Source organism: Pseudonaja textilis, chromosome 17, assembly GCF_049901715.1.
Source record: "Pseudonaja textilis isolate UNSWEBS1 chromosome 17, rPseTex1.2, whole genome shotgun sequence".
NCBI lineage: Eukaryota > Metazoa > Chordata > Lepidosauria > Squamata > Elapidae > Pseudonaja > Pseudonaja textilis.
In genome coordinates this window covers 1821146-1844960 of record NC_142006.1, presented here as the reverse complement: position 1 = coordinate 1844960, position 23815 = coordinate 1821146, and the positions used below count along the sequence as shown (strand labels likewise).

Below are 23815 nucleotides of genomic sequence, written 5' to 3'. Positions count from 1 at the left end.
TAATATTGTACTATATTGTAGCAACGTATTAATCAGTATTCAACTGGGGTGGGGGCCAATAGGTGTATATATGTTGGGTTTTTTTTAATGCACATTTCTTTTCAACATCTTGTATGTTTTGTATTTTGGGGGGATTTTTTTTTTTTTTTTGCTGTTTTTAAGTTTCGATTTATTTTTTTTTTGAGTTTTCCATTTTAACTTTTATTTCAAAGAAATAAACGTCATTGGGTTAAAAAGAAATAAGGCAAAGCTAGAAATTAAGACTCCTTAAGATCTTTCTCTGAGCTGGCAGAGGGGAGAAATCCAACCCAGTTTTAGTTTTACCTAACCATGAGGTGTGGTGATGTTCAGGGACAGGCAGCCATCTCCTTTCTTTTAATGTCATGGCCCTTATCGTTGCAGAAAACCAAGCGAGCCCCTTCCAGTGAGGACTGTTTCTTTGACCTCTTGAGCAAATTCCAGAGCAACCGGATGGAAGACCAGCGCTGCCCTCTGGAAGACTCCCAGAGAGAGTCGGATGAAGCAGCGGCTACCCCTGTCCCTGCCCGGGAAGAGGCACAAAGTAAGTGGGCCAATCTTACTAAGGAAGGGTAAGGTGGCCAAGCAGTAACTCCCAGAGGGATCTTGGGGATCTTAGTGGACAACCAATTAAGTACGAGCCAACGATGTGCAGTGGCAGCCAAAAAAGCCAATGCAATCCTAAATTGCATTAACAGAGGGATGCAGTCAAGATCAAGGGAGGTACTACTACCACTCCACAAAGCCTTAGTAAGGCCACACCTAGAGTACTGCGTCCACTTTTGGTCACTACACTATAAAAAAGAGGTTGAGACTCTAGAAAGAAGGCAGTGAAGAGCAACCAGGATGATGAGGGGAGTGGAGGCACAAACATATGAATGGTTGCAGGAACTGGGCCTGGCTAGTCTAGGGAAGAGAAGGACCAGGGGAGACAGGAGAGCATCGTCCAATATTTGAGGGGCTGCCACAGAGAGGAGGAGGAGGTCAAGCTATTTTCTAAAACACCTGAAGGCCAGACAAGGAATAATGGATGGAAGATGAACAAGGAGAGATTCAACCTGGAAATAAGGAGGAATTTTCTGACATTGAGAGCCACCAACCCATGGAACAAAATTTGCATTCAGAAGTTGTGGGAGCTTCACCTGGAAGCTTTCAAGAAGAGACTGGACTGCCATCTCTCAGAAATGGTGTAGGGTCTCCCGCTTGGGCGGGGGCTGGTAGTGACGGGACTAGATGACTTACAAGGTCCCTTCCAACTCTGTTAATCTGTTAATATTACAGCTGCAAAGCTGTCGAATCTGCCCTCAGCTTCCCTGGGCCTTGCTTGCTTCATGTCCCGTGCTGGGTTGTTGCCCAGACACATAGCAACTTTCTAGGGCAGGGGTCACGAACCTTTTGGACCTCAGGGACCACCAAGCTCATAATTTTAAATCCCGTGGACCACTAATATGAATTTTGACTGATGGTGGCTTGCTGACGTTTTCCCAGGGTCTCCGCAGAAAGCAGCAGAGACCCTGGGAAAATCCCTCCCAATTTTTTATTTTCTATAAAAAAAATTTCCCGCCCCATTTAGGATACCGTCTCCAGCTCCGTTCTAGGGGAGTCGAGGGAGAGAGAGAGAGACTTTTGGTTTCATGCAAGGAAAGCAGCAGAAGTCTTTCTTTTTCTCCCCCAAACTCCGCCATGAATGAATCTTGGTGAGACTTGTCACGCCGACACAGCCTCTTGGGGCAGGGAGGCCTTGCAGGGTCCCAAAGATTCATTTCTGGCGGAGTTTGGGGCAGAGAAAGAAAGACTTTGGCTGCTTTCCTTGCGTGCAGCCAAAAGCAAAAGAAGAAAGAAGTGGAAAGAAGCAGCCCGGTGGCCAGGCCAGGCGTGTGGGACGAGTGGGGCAAGTCCCCCCCTCTGCCCTTTCTCCCCTCCCCTCACTACCTTGTGTTGTTCGCAATGCAAGCAACGCAAGCCTTGTGTTCCTGCGCAGCCTGGATTAATTGCTTGCAGGGGGGCATTTCTCTGTGGACCACCAAAATTTTCTTGCGGACCACCAGTGATCCCTGGCCGACTGGTTGGTGACCGCTGTTCTAGGGGACGCAGCAATTACGTGGCCAGGAAGCCTCCTTGTGATGGACAGATGACAATTCCTCACCTTGGGAAAAAGGAGACAGGCACAGACTTTGTCCCAAGGAGGAAGGGCCGTTGAGGTAAACCAAGTTGAGGAGCAAACATCACATAGATTTGAGGGATGTTACAGCTATTGGAGACCCAGCTACAGACTCTTGGAAGTCTGTCCAGGTTCTCTCTCTCCTTTCTTACGTTAAATGAAAATCAAGGCGGAGTTCAACTGGGTTGGGTACTGCAGAACCCACTGGGGGTGGAATTTATACTCCCCAAAGAGTCCAGGAGGTAATTCCTGATCTTCAAAAGGCTGCCAGAGAGGAGAACGAGCTGAGCTGATACCTCCCCACCCCAGGTAACTAAGGGTTCTTCCAGGGCTGGCTTGCTTGCTCATCCCTCATCTGGTTTCTCCCCCAGCGCAGTCCATGGCCTCCCCGCAGACCGAGGAGCTCTTCGACCTCATTGCCAGCTCCCAGAGCCGGCGGCTTGATGACCAGCGGGCCAGCGTGGGGAATCTTCCCGGGCTCCGCATCACGCCCAGCAACCTGGGCCACCTTCGCATGGACGGCGAGGCCCAAGAGCCTGGCGACGAATTCTTCAACATGCTGATGAAATGCCAGGTGGGTTGGTTGCCCTTCCTATCCTTGGTGGAAAATTCTAATAGCAAATGGGAAGGAAATTCAACCTTTGCCAAACCTCCCAGGGCTTAGGGGCTGTGCAGGCCTTCATAACCCCCAGGGGAGCATGGAATTCTTTTAGGGTTAACGGTAGAGCCTTGGAGCTAAGGTGTGGGCTCAAGCCCTCATTTAGCCACGGGGTTCATTGGCAGATTTTGAACCACTTGCTTTCTTACAGCTAAATCTACCTTGCAGGCAAGAATAGGATAGGAGATAGGAAATAGGGATTATTAGAATTAGAATTATTAGAATAATTAGAGTTAGGATAATTAGAATTATTAGAATTAGAATTAAAATAATTAGAATTAGAGTTGGGAGGGACCGTAGAGGTCTTCTACTCCAACCCTATACCATTACAGGCAAATGGTTATCCAATCTTGTTCGGAGTATTGCAGTGTAAATTCAGCGCCAGAAAAGTAAACACAGATGGCTGGGGCTTCATTTAACTTCTTTATAAAAAGACAAAGTAAATTTTACAATACCAGTTGTAGATTTTTCCAACATGGAGCCAACTCAAACAGAAGCAGACATGTTACAGGTTCAGGGCAGAGCAGCAACTCAGGAGCCCAGAAACAGACCCTGGTTTCACTTTAGTTCAGCAGACAAGCAAGCAAGTTAGTTTCTCTTTCACTTTAGAGCTGAGCACAGAACCACACCCAGATTCTCTCTTTAAGTATCAGCCCTCAACTCCGCTCTCATTGGCTGACCCTGTTACTAAGCTGTATTCCAGTTTATGAATATATTGACAAATCTCTTCTTAAAAACTTCCAGTGTTGAAGCATTCACAACTTTTGGAGGCAAGTTGTTCCACTGATTAATTGTTCTGTCAGGAAATTTCTCCTTAGTTCTTGGTTGCTTCTCTCCTTGATTAGTTTCTTGTTGAGGTGGAGATGAAATGAGGAGGAGGAAGGACACTCCCGACATAGTCCATTTTCAACAAAGTGGGATATAATTGCAGTAAAGAAATAAACGACATATGGCTGTTTAGAGTAGTCTGGCCCAGATCATGAGATGTTGTGGCTAACTTTTTTTTATCTAGCATTGGGCAAATCTTAGCTTTTGGTGGAACTTAACAGGTGTGAGTTCCATGCGCCTTCGGCATTTAGTCATGCCGGCCACATGACCACGGAGACGTCTTCGGACAGCGCTGGCTCTTCTTCGGCTTTGTAACGGAGATGAGCACCGCCCCCTAGAGCTGGAAACGACTAGGCGGATGTGCGAGAGGAACCTTTCCCTTTAACAGGTGTGATACCAACGCAGAAACCCTAGGGACTAAGCACAGGCTGGGCACCATGTCTTCCACTAGGGGAGCCAAGCAAGAGTGGACCATCCTTTTCCCACCATAGGGGAAGATCTTGAGAGCTTATGGCTTCTCCTGCCTACCCCTTTAGTCAGTTTTAGCACATCAAACACTGGCTGTCCTCTAAACCAGGGGTCTCCAACCGTGGCAACTTGAAGACTTGTGGACTTCAACTCCCAGCTTTGCTGGCTGAGGAATTCTGGGAATTGAAGTCCACAAGTCTTAAAGTTGCCACGGTTGGAGACCTCTAAATTAGGTTACACCCATCCTGCTTTTCTTATGCTTTTCCTCCCAAGATGCTCAGCGCCCTGTGTAGAGTTCTTAGTGATTCACACTGAAATCTCCTAACAGCCTTGTAAACTGGCTGGCAAGGAAGCCCTGCCTGCTGCTACCATCAGGAGCAACCCAGGTGGATTTGATTGAAATAAAGTCAATTTAAATCTCTAGTAAAAAAAAGCTTGATTTAAATCCCCTCGGTTTAAATCATGATTTTTAAAGAGCAACTGTCATCTCTGTCCCGCAGTGGCTCCTCCCCTGACCCGCTGTTGTGACTCACCGACAGACCTTGAAAGGGACGGCTGGTGATGTCGCAATGACAACACGGTGAAGGATTTTGGGAGCAGCCGTTGAGTGGATGCCTGCTAACAGGGTCTGCAGGATGGATCTGAAATGACAGTTGCTCTTTAATATTATATTTATAAGCTGCTTAGAAGGTTTCACTTCCATTTTGACTGCTTGCCCTTCCTCCTCCGACTTGGAGCCTGGTGGTACAGATACATTTCTCTCCAAACAACCGTACAATTTGTAGCGTACATAGATTTGCAAAACAATGGGATAAAGGAATATTCCTGCATGTTGCTTTCTAATTTATCTCATGGTTCCTGTGAAACTGTGTGAACGCGTCAATGCAGGGCATGTTATCTCAGCTTGCAGGGCTTGGATTCCTTAAATGAGTTTACCGAAAATGTAAATATTGTGGATTTTTTTAATTAAAAAAAAACCCACAACCCATTGATTTTTATCCACCCTGCTTTCTGCAGTCCTCCCGCCTGGATGACCAGCGCTGCGCCCCACCCCATTCCATCCCCCGTGGCCCCACGGTGCCCGATGAGGACTTCTTCAGTCTCATCCAGCGAGTCCAAGCCAAGCGCATGGATGAGCAGCGGGTGGACCTGGCTTCAGGAGAAGAAGATGACCAAGCCAAGGATTGAGCACCAGATCACTAGCCAAGACCCATCTTCAGTTAAGCCAGAGCAAACAGCCAGCGAAGGGAAGGACTTCTGGAGGCCCCCAGCTGAAGATCTGGGCCGTGGCACTCAGGGCATTCTTGGGCGGGGGGGGGGCAATGCACTTTCTCCCCCTGGAGAACATGGCACTGGCAAGAGCGGCAAGCAGAATGGGTGGGCACTTCCGGCTGACCGAGGCGCCTGTGGGCCAACCGGGCAAGAGTGAGGCTTCTTTTCTGCTTGAACATCGTCTGTGAAAACCAGGCTCAGGAACCGAGGAACGGGGAGGTCTCCACCAAGGAGTCTGGATCGGGGGCCACACCCCCAAGGGGCTGCTGGAGGGGTTGACAGCCCCTCCCCCGCCCCGCCAAGTCAGGTTGATTTATGTCTCTTGTCTCTTTAGGCCTGTATCCCGTGCCAAATCATCAGCCCGCTTGGGAATATGAATTGGAGACAATCAGTGACTCTGTGTGTGTGTGTGTGTGTGTGCGGGCGAACCTTGCTTTCAAAATGTGCTTTTGGGTGCCCTTTTATCTCAGGTGCAATCGGACGCTAGTTGGAAAGGTGCTAGGGAGGAGACAAGAGGGAAGCAAACACCCAGAACCAAGATGTTTGGTTTGTGTTAGCCAAGGGAAATTGGGTGGAATACATAAGTACAGGTGGCCTTTGACTTACGACCACAGCTGGGTTCAGAATCAGGTCGGGTGGCCGTTTTGCTCAGCGACTGCAGTCCAGGCTCTGCCAGCGATGTAGTGCTTATTAAGCAGAGCTGGGGAGGGGGCTTATGGGGTGGTGGAGATCCAGTGCGGGCTGCAATGGCTGTCCAGCATGAAGAAATCTTCTGCAGGCCAGGCCTGTGTTGGCTACAGGGCCCACTGGGGCACAGAAATATCCGTGGAGCCTCTGCCTGCCCCATCAGCCCTTTGGCTGATTACAGGATCCAGTGCCACTTGCAAAATTGCTCCAGGCCATTCAAAGTGGCAATGAAGTTATTCTAAGTCACTCGCTTTCAGTATTCTGCGTCTCTATAGAAATACGGTAGATGGGTGGGGGTAGTTGCCGCAGTTCTTAAGGTGGGATGTGATCACTGCTTGAGCCATGGTGACGCAGTGGTCAGTGTGCAGTACTGCAGGCTGCTTCTGCTGAGTACCATCTGCCTGCAATTTGGCGGTTTGAATCTCACCAGGCTCCAGGTTGACTCAGCCTTCCATCCTTCTGAGGTAAAACGAGGAGGCAAATTATTGGGGGCAAAGAGGCTGTAAACCATTTAGAGAGGGCTGGAAAGCACCATGAAAGCTTAAGTGCTATTGCTCAAAGTCTGCAATCCCAGCATGTCTGCTTGTTAAGTGGAACCTGGAATCCCAGGTTCGAGGTGCCAGGGGTGTCTTAGGAAGGCTGGGGAAATCCTGGGGTGCCCGAGGCAGGCCATGCAGGATGGCAGATGCTCCAGTGAATCATGAAGCTTGTATCCAGCCCACCAGGGTTGGGAGATTCGGTCTGCTAATACACAAAGTGTCTCATTTTGGCTATTCCTTTCCAACCATGGTCAGGCGTGCCCAGCCTGTGTGTGGCAAAGCTTTATTGAGGCTGCCTTGCGCCACTCTCCAAGTGGTCTCCATTCCCATGATCCTTCAGAAGTTTTGCATGCTCAGAGGAAGGGCAGAGATGGGGTCAGGAAGAGGGCAGTCATCATAAGGTCTGGCAGGGTGCGGCGTGTCGACTTTTCATTACGTGGCCACAGGGGCATTGACAATGGCCATAACTTCAGGGACAGGTTATGTCCCTTCATTCAGGACTGCCATAAGGAATGGTTAATGCGGGCTACCTCTCTAGCTACTGCAGCCTTTCACAAAAATAATATTTTTAGTAACCAGTTGAAGGATTTTCAGGCAAAATAATAAAGATTTTAGCCAGATTCTGGCCCTCTTTTAATCTGGTTTCCTTGAAGGTAGAGAAGAGCTGTTGTTTTTTTTCTCTGCTTTATCGTGGACTGTTGGTTTGGAGTTTATTCCACAATTATATCAGCAGCTGTGGAATTAGACAAAGTTAGTTGACATTCCCCTGGGCAATTGACTTTTTCCTGGTTTCCCTACTTGTGTGGTACTTTCAAAACTCCTTTTGAAGGGATATTCTATGGTGGCCCCCACAAAAAAAAATCAGGAGTTGATTGCATGCTGCAGCTCCTCAAAGCACTGTCCTTTTCATAGAGCATGTTAGTTGGGATAGGTGCTCTGCAACTCCCGATTCTTTTGCCTTTTGAACATCCCAGAAAGATTGGACAACTTGCCAAGAACCGCCCAGGTCTCCAGTGTGTGTTTCTAGTCTGCCTGAACCGCAGTCCAAGACCACAGAAGAGGTCCCTGTTGAGAAGGGAGATCCTGATGACCCAACGGTCCTAGACCCGGACCAGATCAAGGAGGCGGTTGCCCAGTGTGTGAGGTCCAAAGGCCTCAGTGGGAATCAGGCCAGGCCATGTGCGTAAGTCTGTGAATCCAGCCGGCCGTGCTTTATGGGTTCCTTTTCCCCCAACCAATCTATGGTGGAGCCTCCCGCCATAGGGAGGAAAAAGGCCCTTCGTGCAAACAGTTCCTTGAGCAAAAGGGTTTGAGCTTCTTGATGGAAGAGGGAGGGAGGAGAAACGCATCGCTTGTGGTCATGGGAACCCAACTGCGGCAGCTCAGAAATCCTGGCCGCTACAGTGAAGGCCTGGCTTTGCTTCCCTTTCTCCATCCCGTCCGTCGACTGTCCAGCTACATTAACTGAATCCTACAAAATGCCCAGTGGTAGAGAAGGTGCCCTGTCTCCGACGGTTCAAGGGATCCCAAATCCCCTTTCTGGTCATAGCCACGACCGGAAAGCCTTTCTCCTCAGGGTCCTTGGGCAGTGAGGGAGGTATGCTGGCGGTTGGGGCAAATATCCCTATCTTCTGCTTCGTGCCACAGAAAGGGCCTCCAGAGCCCCACAGTTCTCTGCTGCCAGGCCCATCCCTTTCGCCAGGCTGGGGCAGACCAGAAGAGAAAAGGTTGCTGCAGGGATCATCTTGGCCTTGAATGTATCGCTAATTTATTATTTTCGAAGTGCGTCTCTTGTGATTTGTTCAAAGGGCAGGTGGGGAAAGGAAGCAAGAAGTTTTAATTCTCTCCCTTCCCTCTGAAAAGCCGAAGAGCTGCCAAATTAAGTGGAAAGTACAGAAATCTTGGAGGAGAGGGAGAAAATAAAGTTGTTGAATAAAGTTTTTGTGAACAAAGTTCTTTGGAAATCATTTTTCTCCACTGTCCAGGACGAATGCAGATCTAGGAAGGAAATGCAAGGACAATAAAAAAAAGGATGAGATACCGACACATTAATACCCAAAGTATGAAGAATAAATTAGAGGGTGAACCTGAAGTCCTTACATGAGAGCAAAGATGCCGTTGTTGCCATTACTGAAACGTGGGATGAAACCCAGGATTTAAATTTTTCAAAACAGGCCTCATAAAAGAGGAGGTGGAGTTTCACTAAACAGCTACACCTTTGTAGAAATGCAAAAAATAAAAAAATAAAACCACCTTGAATGCATCTGGGTTAATATGAAAACCGAATGATGTTGCCATAGGGGTATACTATGGACCACCCAATCACAGGAACTAGATCAGGGGTGTCAAAACTCAAGATCTGGCCCACGGGGCCACCCTAGAAATAGCAAAGGACTAGCCCACAGGGCCTCTGCCAGCGAAAACAGCTCAGGAGGGACACAGGCAGCTCTACCGGCCAGTTTTCAGCCCTGACAGCTGCCTGCAGTCCTCTGCCAGCAAAAAAGTGAGGTCCGTTTTTGCTGGCAAAGGGTTAGCAAAACAAACTTAAAAGCGAAAGAAATATTTCCCCTTTTGCATTTGAGCATCCAAGGACAGGACAGGAAAGGAGAAAGGGAAAGGAAGGACAAAGAAGGAAAGATGAGAAGAGAACAAGGGAGGAAAAATAACAAAAGAGAGGAAGGAAGAAGGAAAGAGAAGGAAAAAGAAAAGGGGAAGGAAAAAGAAGAAAGGAAAATTATGAGGGAGGGTCTGAGAGGGAAGTCCTGCCTTAGCGCTTGGCCACTACAGGTGCGCCCCCAATAGGACTGACGAGCTGGCCACGCCTACCCCAGAAACACCCACCTGCGCCCCCATTCCCCTGGGTCAAAAACAACCCTGATGTAACCCTGAATGAAATCGAGTTTTAACCTTTTGCTGATTAACATCATTTAGCTGATGAACAGAAATCATAGCAATGGGGGATGTTCACTATCCTGACAACTGGGAAAGACCTCATCTCTGTACCTTGTGGGAGACCAAACAGGTCCCTAATGAGTCTTAATTCATTTAAAACATGGTTATAACTCAGTCATCTCACTGCAACTCCCCAAAAGCCGTTTTAAAAACTATCCAACCCATTAAAGCACAGAACACTGAAAATAGAAACAAAAACCAGGCACCAATCTGTTCTGTCTCACCTGTATCCACAGGTGAGAATCCAAAGTTCAAATATTCAAGCAAACAAAACCAGACCCAAAAGAGTTAACTGCTTTTGTTTTCACAGTCCTTGGCGGTCTTCCTGGAATCCGTCTGGCAAGTCTGAACTGTCCATAAATCACAACGCCATACGCAATTCTTTCGCACCAAAAATCCACTTTGCTTCAAGCGGGGGAGAGCCATTAACATGCTCCTTATATATCCCCTGAAGGGGCGTGTCAGTCTCTTTAATTAATCCTTGGCTGGACGTCTCTTTTCTAATTGAGATTGACGTCTCAATCTTCTCCTAGTCCTAGCATCAAGCCAGCATCCGGCAGTTTCATCGCTTGAAGCCTCTGGCACACTTTCCTGATTAACAGTTAACACCTGAGGTGCAATCAGAGAGGGAGTTCCAGAAGAGCTAGACGCCTCTGAAACTTCTAATAAATCAGGCTCATCTCTCAGATTCAACTCCTCCTCCTCCCCCCCAGACTCCTCTCAACGTCGCTCAGTAATGCAGGCTCAAATCTCAATGCCAGATCTTCTTCATCACTCGAGCCTACATCTGCTGACTGACCTGGTTCAAACCTCGGAGGCACAACACCAATCCATGCCCACTTTTCATTCTCTGATCTCCCAGCACCTGGGGAAAAGCCAGGTGTTTAAGGCTAAAAGGGTAGAGGCCTTTTTAGAATGTGGCTCGTATCTCGCAGAGCTTCGCTGGCCTTAGAGAATCTCTTGTAGCAGTTTCTGCTGGAAGACGAGGGAAGCCAGTTGACAAGAGTTTCAGACATCCGGGGATGGTATGGACATTTGGAAAACCCATACAGATCATCTCGAATAATGACAGGGAGAAGCTCCTTCACACCCACAACAATAAAAGCCAAATTAGCCCTAGATTCAGCCCCATGCGGCTTCAATCAGGATCTGAGTGGGATGACCGTGTAAAGGCCATTTATTAGAATATTGTCGCAAAGAGAGTTCCCTTAATGAAAAGAGTGAATCCAGAACACAGAATCGGGTTCATTGTATACAGTAGAAAAAGTAGAAAAGAAGAGTTGATGGTTTATGAAGAGGAGCCAGTTGGGTCCAGCGATTAAGGCGCCTGGGGAGAAAGCAAGAGACCCTGTGTGGCTGTGCAGACTCTTTCCAAAAATCCCCAGTGAAGCAGCATCCAGCACCTCTGGAGGCAAAGCTCTTCCACAGGTTAACTCTCCTCACTGATAGGAACCTTCTCCTTTTACCTGTTGCTCAGTGGCCTCTGTTTGCAGCCCACTGGCTCCGCTCAGGTTTCAGACTGGCTTGCTGGGCCACCTCTCCCCTCTTGGTTCTAGCTCAAATTCTCTTTTTGTTCCTCCTGTAGCTAATCTTGAGAGAGGTGTGTGTGTGTCTACACACACACAGAGATATAGATTAGATATATCCGGCTCTAGAGGGCAGTTGCTAATCTCCGTTACAAAGCTGAAGAGCCAAAATTCCTCATTTCTAGACTGAATCTCTCCATCAGTTTCCATCCATCCCTGTCCATTCTAGCCTTTAGCAGTTGGGCTGAATGACTATTCATTGTGCAAATGTGGATAATAACACCCCTCCCATCCCTCCAAAGTGTGAAAGGACTTAAGCACAGATGGAGTAAATGAATATATATTCAATAAAAACCCTAACCCCGAAATATCTGAACGTAAGTTTTCAGCCGGTGGGTCCCCAAACTTGGCAACTTTAAGACTTGTGGACTTCAACTCTATGGAGCTGAAGTCTGTAAGTCTCAAAGTTGCCAACTTTGGAGACCTCTGTTGCTTAAAAAGATAGTTTTGGTGGAGCTATTCTGCCCTCCAGTGGATTTTCAAAGCCATAATGCCAGAAACAAAAGCATAGGAAAGAAAATAAGGGAATTGACAGTTTGCAAAGTTCTTAGAAAATTTCCCCCGCCCCACTTCAGATGAACAGAGTTGGAACGGACCTTTTAGGTCATCTAGTCCAACCCCCTGCCCAAGCAGGAAAGCCTATACCATTTCTGACAAATGGCAGTCCAATCTCTTCTTGAAAGCTTCCAGTGATGAAGCTCATCATTTCATCCTTGCAGGATACATCCCTTCATCCATGCACAAACCAAGAATTAGATTATATTTTTGGTCCTGCTCTCTGGAGAACTAGGAATCACCAGGTATTGTGAATACCTGCATTGTTGATGAATTATAATTATTAGAATTAAAATTCTTTTTATTTTAAAAGAAAACTTTATTAGAGATAAAAAAAGAAAAATACTATGTACAGTACATCAAATACAACTTTACGTTGTAGACAAAATCTATACACACAAATACATAATAAACATATAAAATATATGCTTCTAATCAACTAAGACTGTGCTTTTTTCTTGGTGATAATTTTACTACTATTCATTTCTTATTTGGTAAACATTCTTAATTTAACTACTCTATTCATCAAAAACATATCTTTTAATTTCCTGTTTTTTTCTCTTTAATCCACTTATACCGTTTATTCCAAGCTGTAATATATTTTGAGTCTTCCTTATTCCTAAATTTTTGTGTGAGTAGGTCCATTTCAGCGCAGTCAAGTATTTTCTGAGTAATCAAATTATTTGTTGGCATTTGTTCGCCCTTCCGACATTGTGCCAATGCCATTCCTCCCGCTGTGATTATATGGAGAATTAAATATTTCATTTCATTTGCATAGTCCCCTTTTAACATTCCCAACAAAAATATTTCAGGCTTGAATTCTAATTGAATACTTGTAATTTCTTTTATCCACAGTCTAAAATTCTTTACTAGCCAAGTGTGACAAAAGGAATTTGTCTCCGGTGCAGAAGCTCTCATTGTACATACAGGCAACAAGTGATCACTCATGATTATAATCATAAAATGCATTCATCTTCAATCGTGACACAGCACTCAGTGATAGTCACAGGTTACTAAATAAACAATCAACATAAATCATACTAGGTTATGAAATAAAACAATATAAATGGTAAGATACAAGCAACATTATAGTCATAAGAAGGTAAGGAATAGGTAGTAGAAAAGAGAAGGATGATAGTGAAACAGCCCTATTTGGTAGTTTGACAGGGTGATAGGACCAGAGAACTTTTGAGGTTAGGAACACCTTCCCCGAAAAACCTGATTGTGACGACTACAGGTGAAAATCCTGTCCCTTGCTTTTTGAGATACTGGGCATGGGACTGTCTTAGTCCTTCAAGGGCTACCACCCCACACCCTGCTTAACGATCCATGCATTCGTTTAAGGACGGGGATAGGAGCAGTCAAGTGAATTGACAGAATCCAGGTCCACACTCCCCTTCCTGTTTCAACTAGCAACTGGCAAATCCCGGCTAGGTCTCTAAAGCTGTATTAAAGCTTTTTGGAGGGTATAGCCGATTATTTCTGAATAAATTATAGCATGAATAAAAATGAGTAAGAACCAAGATTTGCTCTTCGGGATAATATGGAATTGAAATTAAAAGATCAATGATGGTATATTAATAATATGATATGGAAAGCTAATCAATACAATTTGAATGTAAATTTAAGAGGAAAGGACTATGGATATTGCGCACAAGGTATACGTACCAAACTGACACACTGTATAACTGAATGTTTTATTTGTTGTTTTGTATGTTTGTTGTAAAAAATAAAATAAAAACTTTTTTAAAAAGCTTTTTGGAGGGAAGGGTTGAGTCTGGCATTAGGAAACTACCAGTAAGGAAGCAGCTTTGGACAGTGCAAGACACATCTGGCTTCCTTGGCTTGTTGCCTGCCAAGGCAGATGTGTTCCAGGCAAGACAGAAAGGCCGAGATGCCAGCGGCTTATTCCAGAAAGAGGAGACGGGTGGGGCTGTTGCTTCCGAAGTGGAGGAAGTGAAACTTTCTAAACAGCTTGTAAATATATTAAAGAGCACCTGTCATTTCAGATCCATCATGGCAGCATCTTTTAGCAGGCTTCCCCTCACCTGCTGCCTGCCACGCCCCTCAACTTATTGTCCCACTGCGGCTTCGCCAGCCATGCCATTAAAGGGAATGTCTGAGTCAACAGCGGGTCAGAGGAGGAGCCGCAGCAAGATAAGAAATGACAATTGCTCTTTAAAAATGATTTAAATTCATTTAAATCGAGCCTTTTTACTAGTGATTTATATGATTTTAAAAAACGTGATTTAAATCAAATCCACCCCGGAAGAAATCATCCTGCTCATTTACATTCCATCAGAGACATGGAAAATAACATCCCATAATAACCACTGAAATTAGCATTGGATTAAAGAATGTTCTCATGGGAAATGGCATCATGGCGATATCAGCCAGTTGAAACATCTCGCATGTACAATTGAAAAAGTCCTTTATTAATCAGCCTCAGAAAGTCCCTTCTTTGGCAGTTATTATTTACCCTTATTTCCCTCAATGGAAGGAGGGAATCCAGAACACAGAATTGGGTTTCATATTATACTCCATAAAGTAGAAAACTTAGAAAACAAGAATTGATTGCGTGGAAAAAATCAGAGTGGATAAAAATTGATTTTAAAAAAGGTCAGATTTTTCTTAATTTTTATCAAATATATTTTAATAAAATGCTTTTGGGGTAAAAATCTAACAATAATTTCACAGTAACCATGAGAGACATCATAAAGCAAAGTGCAGGAATATTGCTTTATCCTATGGCTTTGCAAATCTATGTACACTACAAACTGTATGATTGTTTGAAGAGAAAAGCCACCAGGCTCCAAGTGCGAGGAGGAAAGGCAAAGAGTAAAAATGAAAGTGAAACCTCCTAAGCAGCTTATAAATATTAAAGAGCACCTGTCATTTCAGATCCATGATGGCGGCACCTATTACCAGGCATCCACTCACCTGCTGACCCCCAAATCCTTCACCATGTTGTCACTGTTGCATCACCAGCCATCCCATTAAAGCGAATGGGACTGCTGGTGAGTCAACAGCAGGTCAGAGGAAAAGCTGCTGCGAGATAGAGATGACAGTTGCTCTTTAAAAATGATTTAAATCGGGTTAATTTAAATCAAGCCTTTTTACTAGTGATTTAAGATTCAAAAAAACATGATTTAAATCAAATCCACCCTGGAAGACATCATCCTGCTCATTTACAGTTACATCAGAGACATGGGCAATAACATCCCATAATATTAAGCATAACCACTGAAATTAACATTGGATTAAAAGGTTCACAAGGGAAATGGCATCATATGTCACATACATCTTGTTGTGAAAAGGTACAATTTCAGCCAGCTGAAACATCTCCCACGTACAATTGAAAAAGTCCTTTATCAATCAGCCTGGGAAAGTCCCTTATTTGGCAGTTATTTACCCTTCTTAAAATTTTCTTTACTCAACCCTCATATTTGAATTATAATTATCATGAATATAATTATTCCGTTCCCTTGTAAGTACACTGAGAGCTTGTGCACTCGGGACAAATTCCTAGCGTGTCTATTCACACTTGGCCAAAATGAATATGCAGTTCAATTCCTGAGATACACACTGCGACTGAAGGTCTTCTCACACTCAGGCATGTTTATCATTTTTCTCTCCACACTCAAGGCATTTGTAGGGTTTTTCTCCTGAGTGGATTCTTTGATGTCTGTCAAAATGTCCTCTCATACAGAAGCTCTTTCCACACTCCAGACATTTATGTGGTTTTTCTCCTCTGTGAACGTTTTGATGTACATATAGAATTCCTCACATACTGAAGCTCTTTCCACACTCCAGACACTTGTGGCTTTTCTCCTGTGTGGGTTCTCTGATGTCTGTAAAGGTATCCTCTCATCCTGAAGCGCTTTCCACAATCCAGACATTTATGTGGTTTTTCTCCTGTGTGAATCATTTGGTGCACATACAGATATCCGCTCGTCCTTAAGCTCTTTCCACATTCCAGGCATTTATAGGGTTTCTCTCCTGTGTGAATGATTTGATGTCGACGGAGGTTTCCAGAGTCAGTAAAGCTCTTTCCACACTCAAGGCATTTGTAGGGTTTTTCTCCTGTGTGGGTTCGCTGATGTCTGTCAAGGTTTCCTCTCACATTGAAGCTCTTTCCACATTCCAGACATTTATGTGGTTTTTCTCCTGTGTGGATTCTTTGGTGTCTGTAAAGGTTTGCTCTCAGACTGAAGCTCTTTCCACACTTCATACATTGATACGGTTTTTCTCCTGTGTGGATTCTTTGATGTCTGTAAAGATATCCTCTCATACTGAAGCTCTTTCCACACTCCAGACATTTATGTGGTTTTTCTCCTGTGTGAATGTTTTGATGTACATATAGAGATCCTCTCATACTAAAGCTCTTTCCACACTCCAGACATTTATGTGGTTTTTCTCCTGTGTGGATTCTTTGGTGTCTGTAAAGGTATCCTCTCATACTGAAGCTCTTTCCACACTCCAGACATTTATGTGATTTTTTTCCTGTGTGAATAATTTGATGTCCATACAGAGTTCCTTTATCATTGAAACACTTTCCACATTCCAAGCATTTATAGGGTTTCTCTCCTGTGTGAAATCTTTGATGTCGACGGAGGTTTGAACGCACATTAAAGCTCTTTCCACACTCAGAGCATTTATAAGGCTTTTCTCCTGTGTGGATTCTTTGATGCTTATGAAGATTTCTCCATTCACTGAAGCTCTTTCCGCACTCCAGGCATACACATGGCTTATGGATTCTTTGATGTTTTTCAAGGATTTGAATTGTTTTGAAGGATTTTTCACATTCCCCGCATTCGTACACTTCTTGTAAATGGATTTTTTGATGTGTATAAAGGCATCCCCTCTCACTGAAGCTCTTTCCACAGTCCAGGCATTTGTGAGGTTTCTGTCCTGAGTGGGTGCTTAGATGCCTTTTAAGATGTGAATTTGTTTTGAAGGATTTTTCACATTCCGGGCACTGATATCTCTTTCGTCCCTCCTGAATCCTCTGGGGATTCTCAGGTCTTCTGGTACCCTCCAGGCATTTATTCGGTTTCTTGATCAAATGGATCCTTTGATGTCTAGAAAGGTTGCTCCTTTGACTGAAGCCCTTTCCACACTCCGCGCATTCATAAGGCTTTTCTCCTGTGTGGATTCTTAGATGGCTATCATGGCTGCTCTTCTGACTGAAGCTCTTTCCACACTCAAAGCATTTAAATGGTTTCTCCAATGAGTGGCTGGTTAGGTGGTTTTCAAAATGTCCGCTATTTCTGAAGGATTTCTCGCATTCCGGGCACTGAAATCTCTTCCCTGGATCCTCCTGGATCCTCTGGGGATTCCCGGGTCTTCTGATGGACCCTCCGCCCTCCAGGACCGTCTCGGGGTCTCCGCCCGTTTCCTTCTCCCCGCATCGCCCTTCGGGAAGCCGCCTTTCCCGGAGTGCCATTCGACTCATCCTTCCTGCAGCGCCGGAGCCTCGCGGCCTTTCCTCGCCGTCTCTCGGGGAAGCCGCTCCGGGACCGGGCAAAGCTGCTCTGCGGCGCGCGCTTTCCTCCTCTCGGGCGGCGCCTCCTTCCTTCCTCCGCCGTCCTCCTCCGTCCTCCTGCGGCGAGAAAGAGAAGCGGGTCACGGGTGCGTCCCCTTCCCGTAAGGGAGGCCCAGGCCAAAGCCTCCGCCGTAAGAGAACCCGAAAGTAACCCTCCCGGACTGCGATTCCCAGCATCCTTTGTGCCAAACCTGCATCATCCGGGTTCCTCCGTCGCTTGATTCTGGGAAGCTCCCTCGTTGGCCGTTTAGCTTCCGGAAGTGGAGGCTCCACGCGCTTTTCTGCGGAAGCGCCCACTGTTCCTCTGCAGGGACCGCCCAAAGGGGTCCTCCTGCCAATCGCCGCCTTCTCCAGAGCGACCAATCGGCCTTCCTTGAGACACAGGGCGCCTGCGCGGTGCCTAGGGTTGCTATGGTTCCCCGCGGAGGTGGGGCGGCGGGCTCCCTTTGATCATTGGGGTCCGACCCCCGTATTGAGGCAGGCGGAGGCCGGGGCTCTTCTGGGGCTGCGGCCTTGTAGGAGCCTCCGAAGGGGAACCAGTTGGGTCCAGTGATTAAAGCCCAGGGGAGAAAGAAGAGACCCTGAATTCAAGTGTGGGGCAGCCGCTCTTTCGGTCCAGCCCACCTCACGGGGTGGTTGTTGGGGGGGGGGAGAGAAGCGGAGGGCGTGCTGGATATTTGCGGGGCGGGGTTCCTCGGTGCTCTCTGCCCTTGTCTTCTCGCAGACGTTTCCTTACCCCGACTGACATCATCATTGCTGGAAGGGAGTGGGGCTGCAAAGGGCCCCCAAAACTCCTCAGTTCAACCCTGAGCTACAAACATTCTCCTTTATTTTCTTGGATATGTTGTCCGCCTGATTTGTAAAAAAAAATAAAAAATCTAGGATCCTGATAAATAAAACAAATTCATGCATCCTCCTTGGTGCAGGCTAAACTGCCAGTTACTGCCAGTTATCAGAGTGAAGGTGCCTTCCAAGGGGTAAGGTGGTTTCAGGAGGGCTCCTGGCCTCTGGGAAATCTTCCTTCTAGTTGCACCCAATTTATCAGAGTTGTATTGCAAGGGCGAAAATGCCCATTTGGTCCCTTCTTAGGAAAGGGAAGCAGGGAGAAAATGAGAACACCCAGCTCTTTTTCCTGTTCCTTTTAATGGTTGGTTAATGTCTTAATCCACAAATGCAGGCACCAAGTTTGGTGTGGAGCTGAAGATAATTTGATTACCTGAATCGGAGACTTTTGCGTTTGCAAATGGGTGTCTTTACCCACATGAATAGAATATAGAATATTAAGTTTATTTTGGTCATAGACCAGCACAAAAAACAACAGAAAACAAAACAAAACATGTTTTGCAATAATATTAAAAGAGTATACCAATAACAGATCATCAGGTAATTCAAGGAAAGCACATTCTTTCCCAAAGATCAAAGCCGCCCCACCCCGCGTCACCTTTGCGCGAGACGAGGAAGCGACTCAGCAACGCGCAGGCGCCACCTGAGCGACTGAAGGAAAGCAGACGCCGATTGGTCGCTCTGGGAAGGGCGGCGATTGGCAGGTCGACTCCTTGGGGCGGTCCCTTCCGAAGGAACAGGCGGGGCTTCTGGAGAAAAAAAAAGGGCGCGAAGTCTCGACTTCCGGAAACTAAACGGCCGACGAGGCAGCTCCCTGAATCGCCGACGGAAGAGCCCGGATGATGCAGGTTTGGCGCAGAGGGGATGCTGGGAGTCGCAGCCCGGGAGGGTTTCTTTCGGGTCCGCTGGAGGCAGGCGGCTTCGGCCTTCCTCCGCGGGGGACTCTGGGTCTCCCCAATACCGCGGGGGCGGGGGGTGTGGGGTTGGGCGCTATCTAACAAAATAAAATTTAAGCGGTGAAAAAAAAGTAAGATTCTACATTTAGGCAAGAAAGACGAAATGTACAGGGACAGTTTTATATGTGGCACCTTTGCTCTATCGCTGTGAGAGGGGACCTTGGAGTCTTAGTGGACAAACAGCTAAATAGGAGCCAGGAGTGTCTGGAAGCCGTCAAAAAAGCCAACGCAATCCTCAATTGCATTAACGGGGGGATACAATCAAGATCGAGGGAGGTACTAATACCACTCTATGTATCCTTAGTATGGCCACACCTAGAGTCCTGCATCCAGTTTTGGTCACCACATTACAAAAAAAGAGGTTGAGATTCTGGAAAGAGGGCAGAGAAGAACAACCAGGATGATGAGGGGACTGGAGGCTAAAACATACCAAGAACGGTTGTAGGAACTGGGAATAACTAGTCTAGTGATGAGAAGGACCAGGGGAGACAGGAGAGCAGCCTTCCAATATTTGAGGGGCTGCCACAGAGAGGAGGAAGGGGTCAGGCTATTTTCCAAAGCACTCAAACACCAGACAAGGAACAATGGTTGGAAACTGATCAAGGAGAGATTCAATCTAGAAATAAGGGGGAATTTCCTGACCCTGAGAGCAATCAACCCATGGAACAGAAGTTGCCTTTGGAAGTTGTGGGAGCTTCATCCCTGGAGACTTTCAAGAAGAGATTGGACTCCCACCTGTCAGAAATGGTGTAAGGTCTCCTGCTTGGGCGGGAGGTTGAACTAGATGACCTCCAAGGTCCTTCCAACTCTTCTATTCTCTCTTCTATTCTAATTTTCTATTATATTCCCCTGTGGGGAAAGGGACATAGCAGTGACCTGCCTCTCTTTCTCCCCTTTAGGAGGACAGAGGAGCTGCCCAGGAGGAGGAGAGCGGGCCCCGCAGAGCAGGCCTGTTTGGTCCGGCCACAGCTCCCCAGGGAGATGGCAGGGAAAGGCCGGGAGGCCGTGGGGCTGCAGGAGGGATGGACGGAGACCCCAAGACAGGCCTGGAGGGTGGAGGGTCGTTCAGAAGATTGGGGAATCCCCGAAGGACCCAGGAGGGAGGAAAGAAATTTCAGTGCCCAGAATGCGAAAAATCCTTCGTAAAAAATGGACATCTTAAAAAGCATCTAAGCATCCACACAGGAGAGAAGAAATATGAATGCCTAAAATGTGAAAAATCCTTCCGAACAAATAACCTTTTGCAAAGCCATCTAAAAATCCACTCAGGAGAGAAACTTCATAAATGCCTGGAGTGTGGAAAGAGCTTCAGGCATTTGGGAAACTTTTATAGACATCAAAAGATCCACTGGAGAGAAAAACCAAATAAATTCCTGGAGGGTGGAGGGTCCCTTGGAAGACCCAGGAATCCCCGAAGGATCCAGGTGGGAGAAAAGAAGTATCAATGCCTGGAATGTGAAAAATTCTTCCAAAAAAATGGACATTTTCAAAGGCATTTAAGGATCCACTTGGGAGAAAAGAAATTTGAATGCCCAGAATGTGAAAAATCTTTCCAAAGGAATGGACATCTTGTAAACCATCTAAGAATCCACTCAGGAGAGAAACCATATAAATGTCTGGAATGTGGAAAGAGCTTTGTTGTTGTTGGACACCTCAATCAACATCAAATGATTCACTCAGGAGAGAAACCTTATAAATGTCTGGAGTGTGGTAAGAGTTTCAATAGGAGGGGAAACCTTTATAAACATCAAAGAATCCACACTGGAGAAAAACCATATAAATGCCTGGAGTGTGGAAAGAGCTTCAATAGGAGGGAAAATCTTTATACACATGAAAGAATCCATTCAGGGGAAAAACCATATAAATGCTTGGAATGTGGAAAGAGCTTGAGGCAGAAGAGAAGCCTTAATAGGCATCAAATAATCCATTCATTAGAGCAACAAGATAAATTCCTGGTGTATGGAAAGACATTCAATCACAGAAGAAACTATTATAAATATCTCAGAATCCACTCAGGAGAGAATCCGTATAAGTGCCTAGATTGTGGAAGGAGCTTTACTGAGGGTGGACATCTCCGTCAACATCAAAGAATCCACACGGGAGAGAAACCCTATAAATGCCTGGAGTGTGGAAAGAGCTTCAGTCAGACAAGCAACCTTTATACACATCAAAGAATCCACACACGAGAAAAACCGCATAAATGCCTGGAGTGTGGAAAGAGCTTCAGTCATAACAGCAGCCTTTATAAACATCAAAGAATCCATTTACAAAAACAGTATGAATGCTGGGAATGTGAAGAAAGCTTCAAACTATCCAAATCCTTGAAAGAAGAATCCACAAGGCATGTATAAAACCCTACAGGAGAAAATCCCTACAAAGACCAAGTGTGCAATGTGCTTTCCTCAGGGTCCAAACCTCCCATCAACATCATTCACACAGGAGAGAAACCCAATAACTGCCTCGAATGTGGAGTTTCAGTAGGAGAGGAACTCTGTATGGACATCAAATGATTCACACATGAGATAAATAAATTCCTGGAATGTGGAAAAGGCTTAGTGGAAGAGCCTCGTATAGACTGGAGGAAAACCACATAAATGTCGAGGGTGGAAAGAGCTTCAATCAGATAGGAAACCCTTACATACATCAAAGAATACACTCGGAAGACAAATCACATAAGTGCCTTGAGTGTGGAAAGAGTTTGTCTTCAAAAAGAAACTTATTCACATAAAAAATCCACAGAAGAGAAAAACCATATACATGCCTTGAGTGTGGAAACAGGTTTACCGAGAATGGAGACCTTCATTAACATCAAAGGATTCACATGGGGAGGAGAAAAATATAAATGTGGCTGAGCATGGAAAGAGTTCAGTTACTATGTATGTCTGAGCAATTGAATTCAATTGAATAATTTGTTTAGCCAAATGTGGTTAGACACAAGGAAATTGTCTCTGGTGCAGAAGCTCTCCATGTACATGCAAAGCTGTCAGATCCGTGTGTCTGCCATTCTTCATGGAAGTAGTAGTGGCGGAAGTTGGTATAAGAAATCCTTTTTGATGTAACCTGGATATATTAAATCTCGTATTGAATTTGGATAACCCATGATATACTATGGAGGGACAGAGACCAGATGCCCGGAAACCTGTCACCTTTGAAAAGAGACAGCCACAGGATGAAGAGACCATAAAAATTCCTGCTGGGAGATGCCTCCTGGAAACCTCAAAAAAGATCGTTCTCAGAAGAGCGGGAGGGGGGATAAACATGTTGGTTCTTTGTTTCTCTAAATACACATCGAGACAAGGGGAGGGGTTCTAAACTCCCTTATCTATCCCTGCCTGCCTGAGGCACGTTAGCAGCTGCTTTTAATCCCTACATGAATTGTCTCATCTCAATAAAGGATTCCTTTTGATACGTTTGGTTTTCAGAAGTTCATTCTTGTGGATTGAATGGGAAAAGTTCCGTAGCCTGACAAGCAACACAAGAATGATAAGAGTTGGAAGGGATCTTGGATGCCTTTTAGTCCGCTCCCTTTCTCAGGGAGGAAACCGTATACATTTCCTACCAATGTCTAAGATTTCAGTGATAAGAGTACAAGTTCTCTAGGCAATGCGCTGGTTAATTTTTCTCACTGTCAGGAAATTTCTCCTTAATTCCAGGTTGCTTCTCTCCTTGAATATTTCCCATCCATCATTTCTTTCTTCCCTTCTGGTGCTTTGGAAAATAGGCTGACCCCCTCCCTCTTCTTTGTGGCAACCCCTCAGATATTGGAACAGTGCTACTATGTAAACTCTACTCCTATTTTTTCCACTATCAGGATAGAATCAAGGCTGGAAAGGACCTTGGAGGTCTTCTAGTCCAACCCCCTGCTTAAGCAGGAGACACTGCAAATTGAAACAAGTGGCTGTCCAGTATATTCGTAAAAACCTCCAATGATAGACCACCTACAATTTTTGGAAGGCAAGCTGTTCCACTGGTTGTTTTCATATAATCGTATAAATATCCGTAGAAATGGATATGGTGTCACTAAAATAGCAATTTAGGCTTATAGATCTCCCCATAGTGTTTCCCAGTGGCTTGAGAGCTTTCTGTAGTTTTGAAAACTATCATACTTTCACTGCAGCTGCATGGCAGCACTGCAGTTCTAAAACTGCCCTAACGCTCCCGCAGCCAGCCAGGCGTCCCCAAGGCCGCCTCCTGCTCCATGCGAAATATTTGCTTCCAATCTTCAAGGATAGCCATTTTTTATTCCTTCTACAAGTCCTCTTGTAAAATTACCACTAATCCCATAGTCTGTAACTGCCTTTTTTAACTCTCTTAAGATCTGATAAGGCAGACACTCCCATTCTGCTACTTGCAGTCCAAGCTGTGGCCCCTGACCAGGACGATATTGTACTGGACAAACAGACAGTAATTCTGCAAGTTCTGTTCCTGAGACAGAGGTATCCCTTTTACAAGTCTCTACCATTTTCTGAAAAGAAGACTGAGTCAGGAGGCTTTTGCCCTGTATCTGCAGGAGCTGAGGGAATTGAAGACATATATTCAGGTGAAGAAGGGGAACAAATGACAGCATTAGTATAACGTGAAGGTGGTGTTAAAAGAGAGACCAAATTTTTCAATTGCATGCCTACATAAGTGCCACACATGCAAAACTTCTATTTTTGCTCGAAGTTCAGTATGCAATGTTTTCTCTATACATTCCCAATCAGTTAATTTTAAAAACCCCTTTTCTGGGTACCATAGGCACTGAGCT

The 23815-nt window shown here is 45.6% G+C and overlaps 3 protein-coding genes and 1 long non-coding RNA gene across 5 annotated transcripts in view; 2 read left to right on the top strand and 2 right to left on the bottom strand.

The window, feature by feature from the left end:
* Nucleotides 1-8586, top strand: part of GPSM1 (G protein signaling modulator 1) — a 77629-nt gene extending 69043 nt beyond the window's left edge. For both annotated transcript variants that reach the window (XM_026719131.2, XM_026719132.2), the window contains exons 12-14: nucleotides 403-562; nucleotides 2551-2753; nucleotides 5151-8586. In XM_026719131.2, the coding sequence (XP_026574916.2) occupies nucleotides 403-562; nucleotides 2551-2753; nucleotides 5151-5321 (534 nt within the window). In that variant the 3' untranslated portion in view covers nucleotides 5322-8586. The remainder of the gene's footprint in view (nucleotides 1-402; nucleotides 563-2550; nucleotides 2754-5150) is intronic.
* Nucleotides 1-20758, bottom strand: part of LOC148124510 (uncharacterized) — a 104990-nt gene extending 84232 nt beyond the window's left edge. Inside the window, exon 1 of the long non-coding RNA XR_015739744.1 lies at nucleotides 20721-20758. This is a non-coding gene — a long non-coding RNA (uncharacterized LOC148124510). The remainder of the gene's footprint in view (nucleotides 1-20720) is intronic.
* Nucleotides 12023-17545, bottom strand: LOC113448442 (uncharacterized). The gene is made up of 2 exons (XM_087914408.1): nucleotides 17461-17545; nucleotides 12023-17326 (listed from the first exon to the last, which is right to left on the bottom strand). The coding sequence occupies exons 1-2, from the start codon at nucleotides 17467-17469 to the stop codon at nucleotides 15458-15460; spliced, it is 1878 nt and encodes a 625-aa protein (XP_087770534.1). The 5' UTR covers nucleotides 17470-17545; the 3' UTR covers nucleotides 12023-15457.
* Nucleotides 18843-22476, top strand: LOC113448465 (uncharacterized). Its single transcript, XM_087914419.1, has 2 exons — nucleotides 18843-18960; nucleotides 19968-22476. Exons 1-2 carry the CDS (start codon nucleotides 18952-18954, stop codon nucleotides 21417-21419), a joined length of 1461 nt encoding a protein of 486 aa, XP_087770545.1. The 5' UTR covers nucleotides 18843-18951; the 3' UTR covers nucleotides 21420-22476.
* Nucleotides 22477-23815: the final 1339 nt, after the last annotated feature.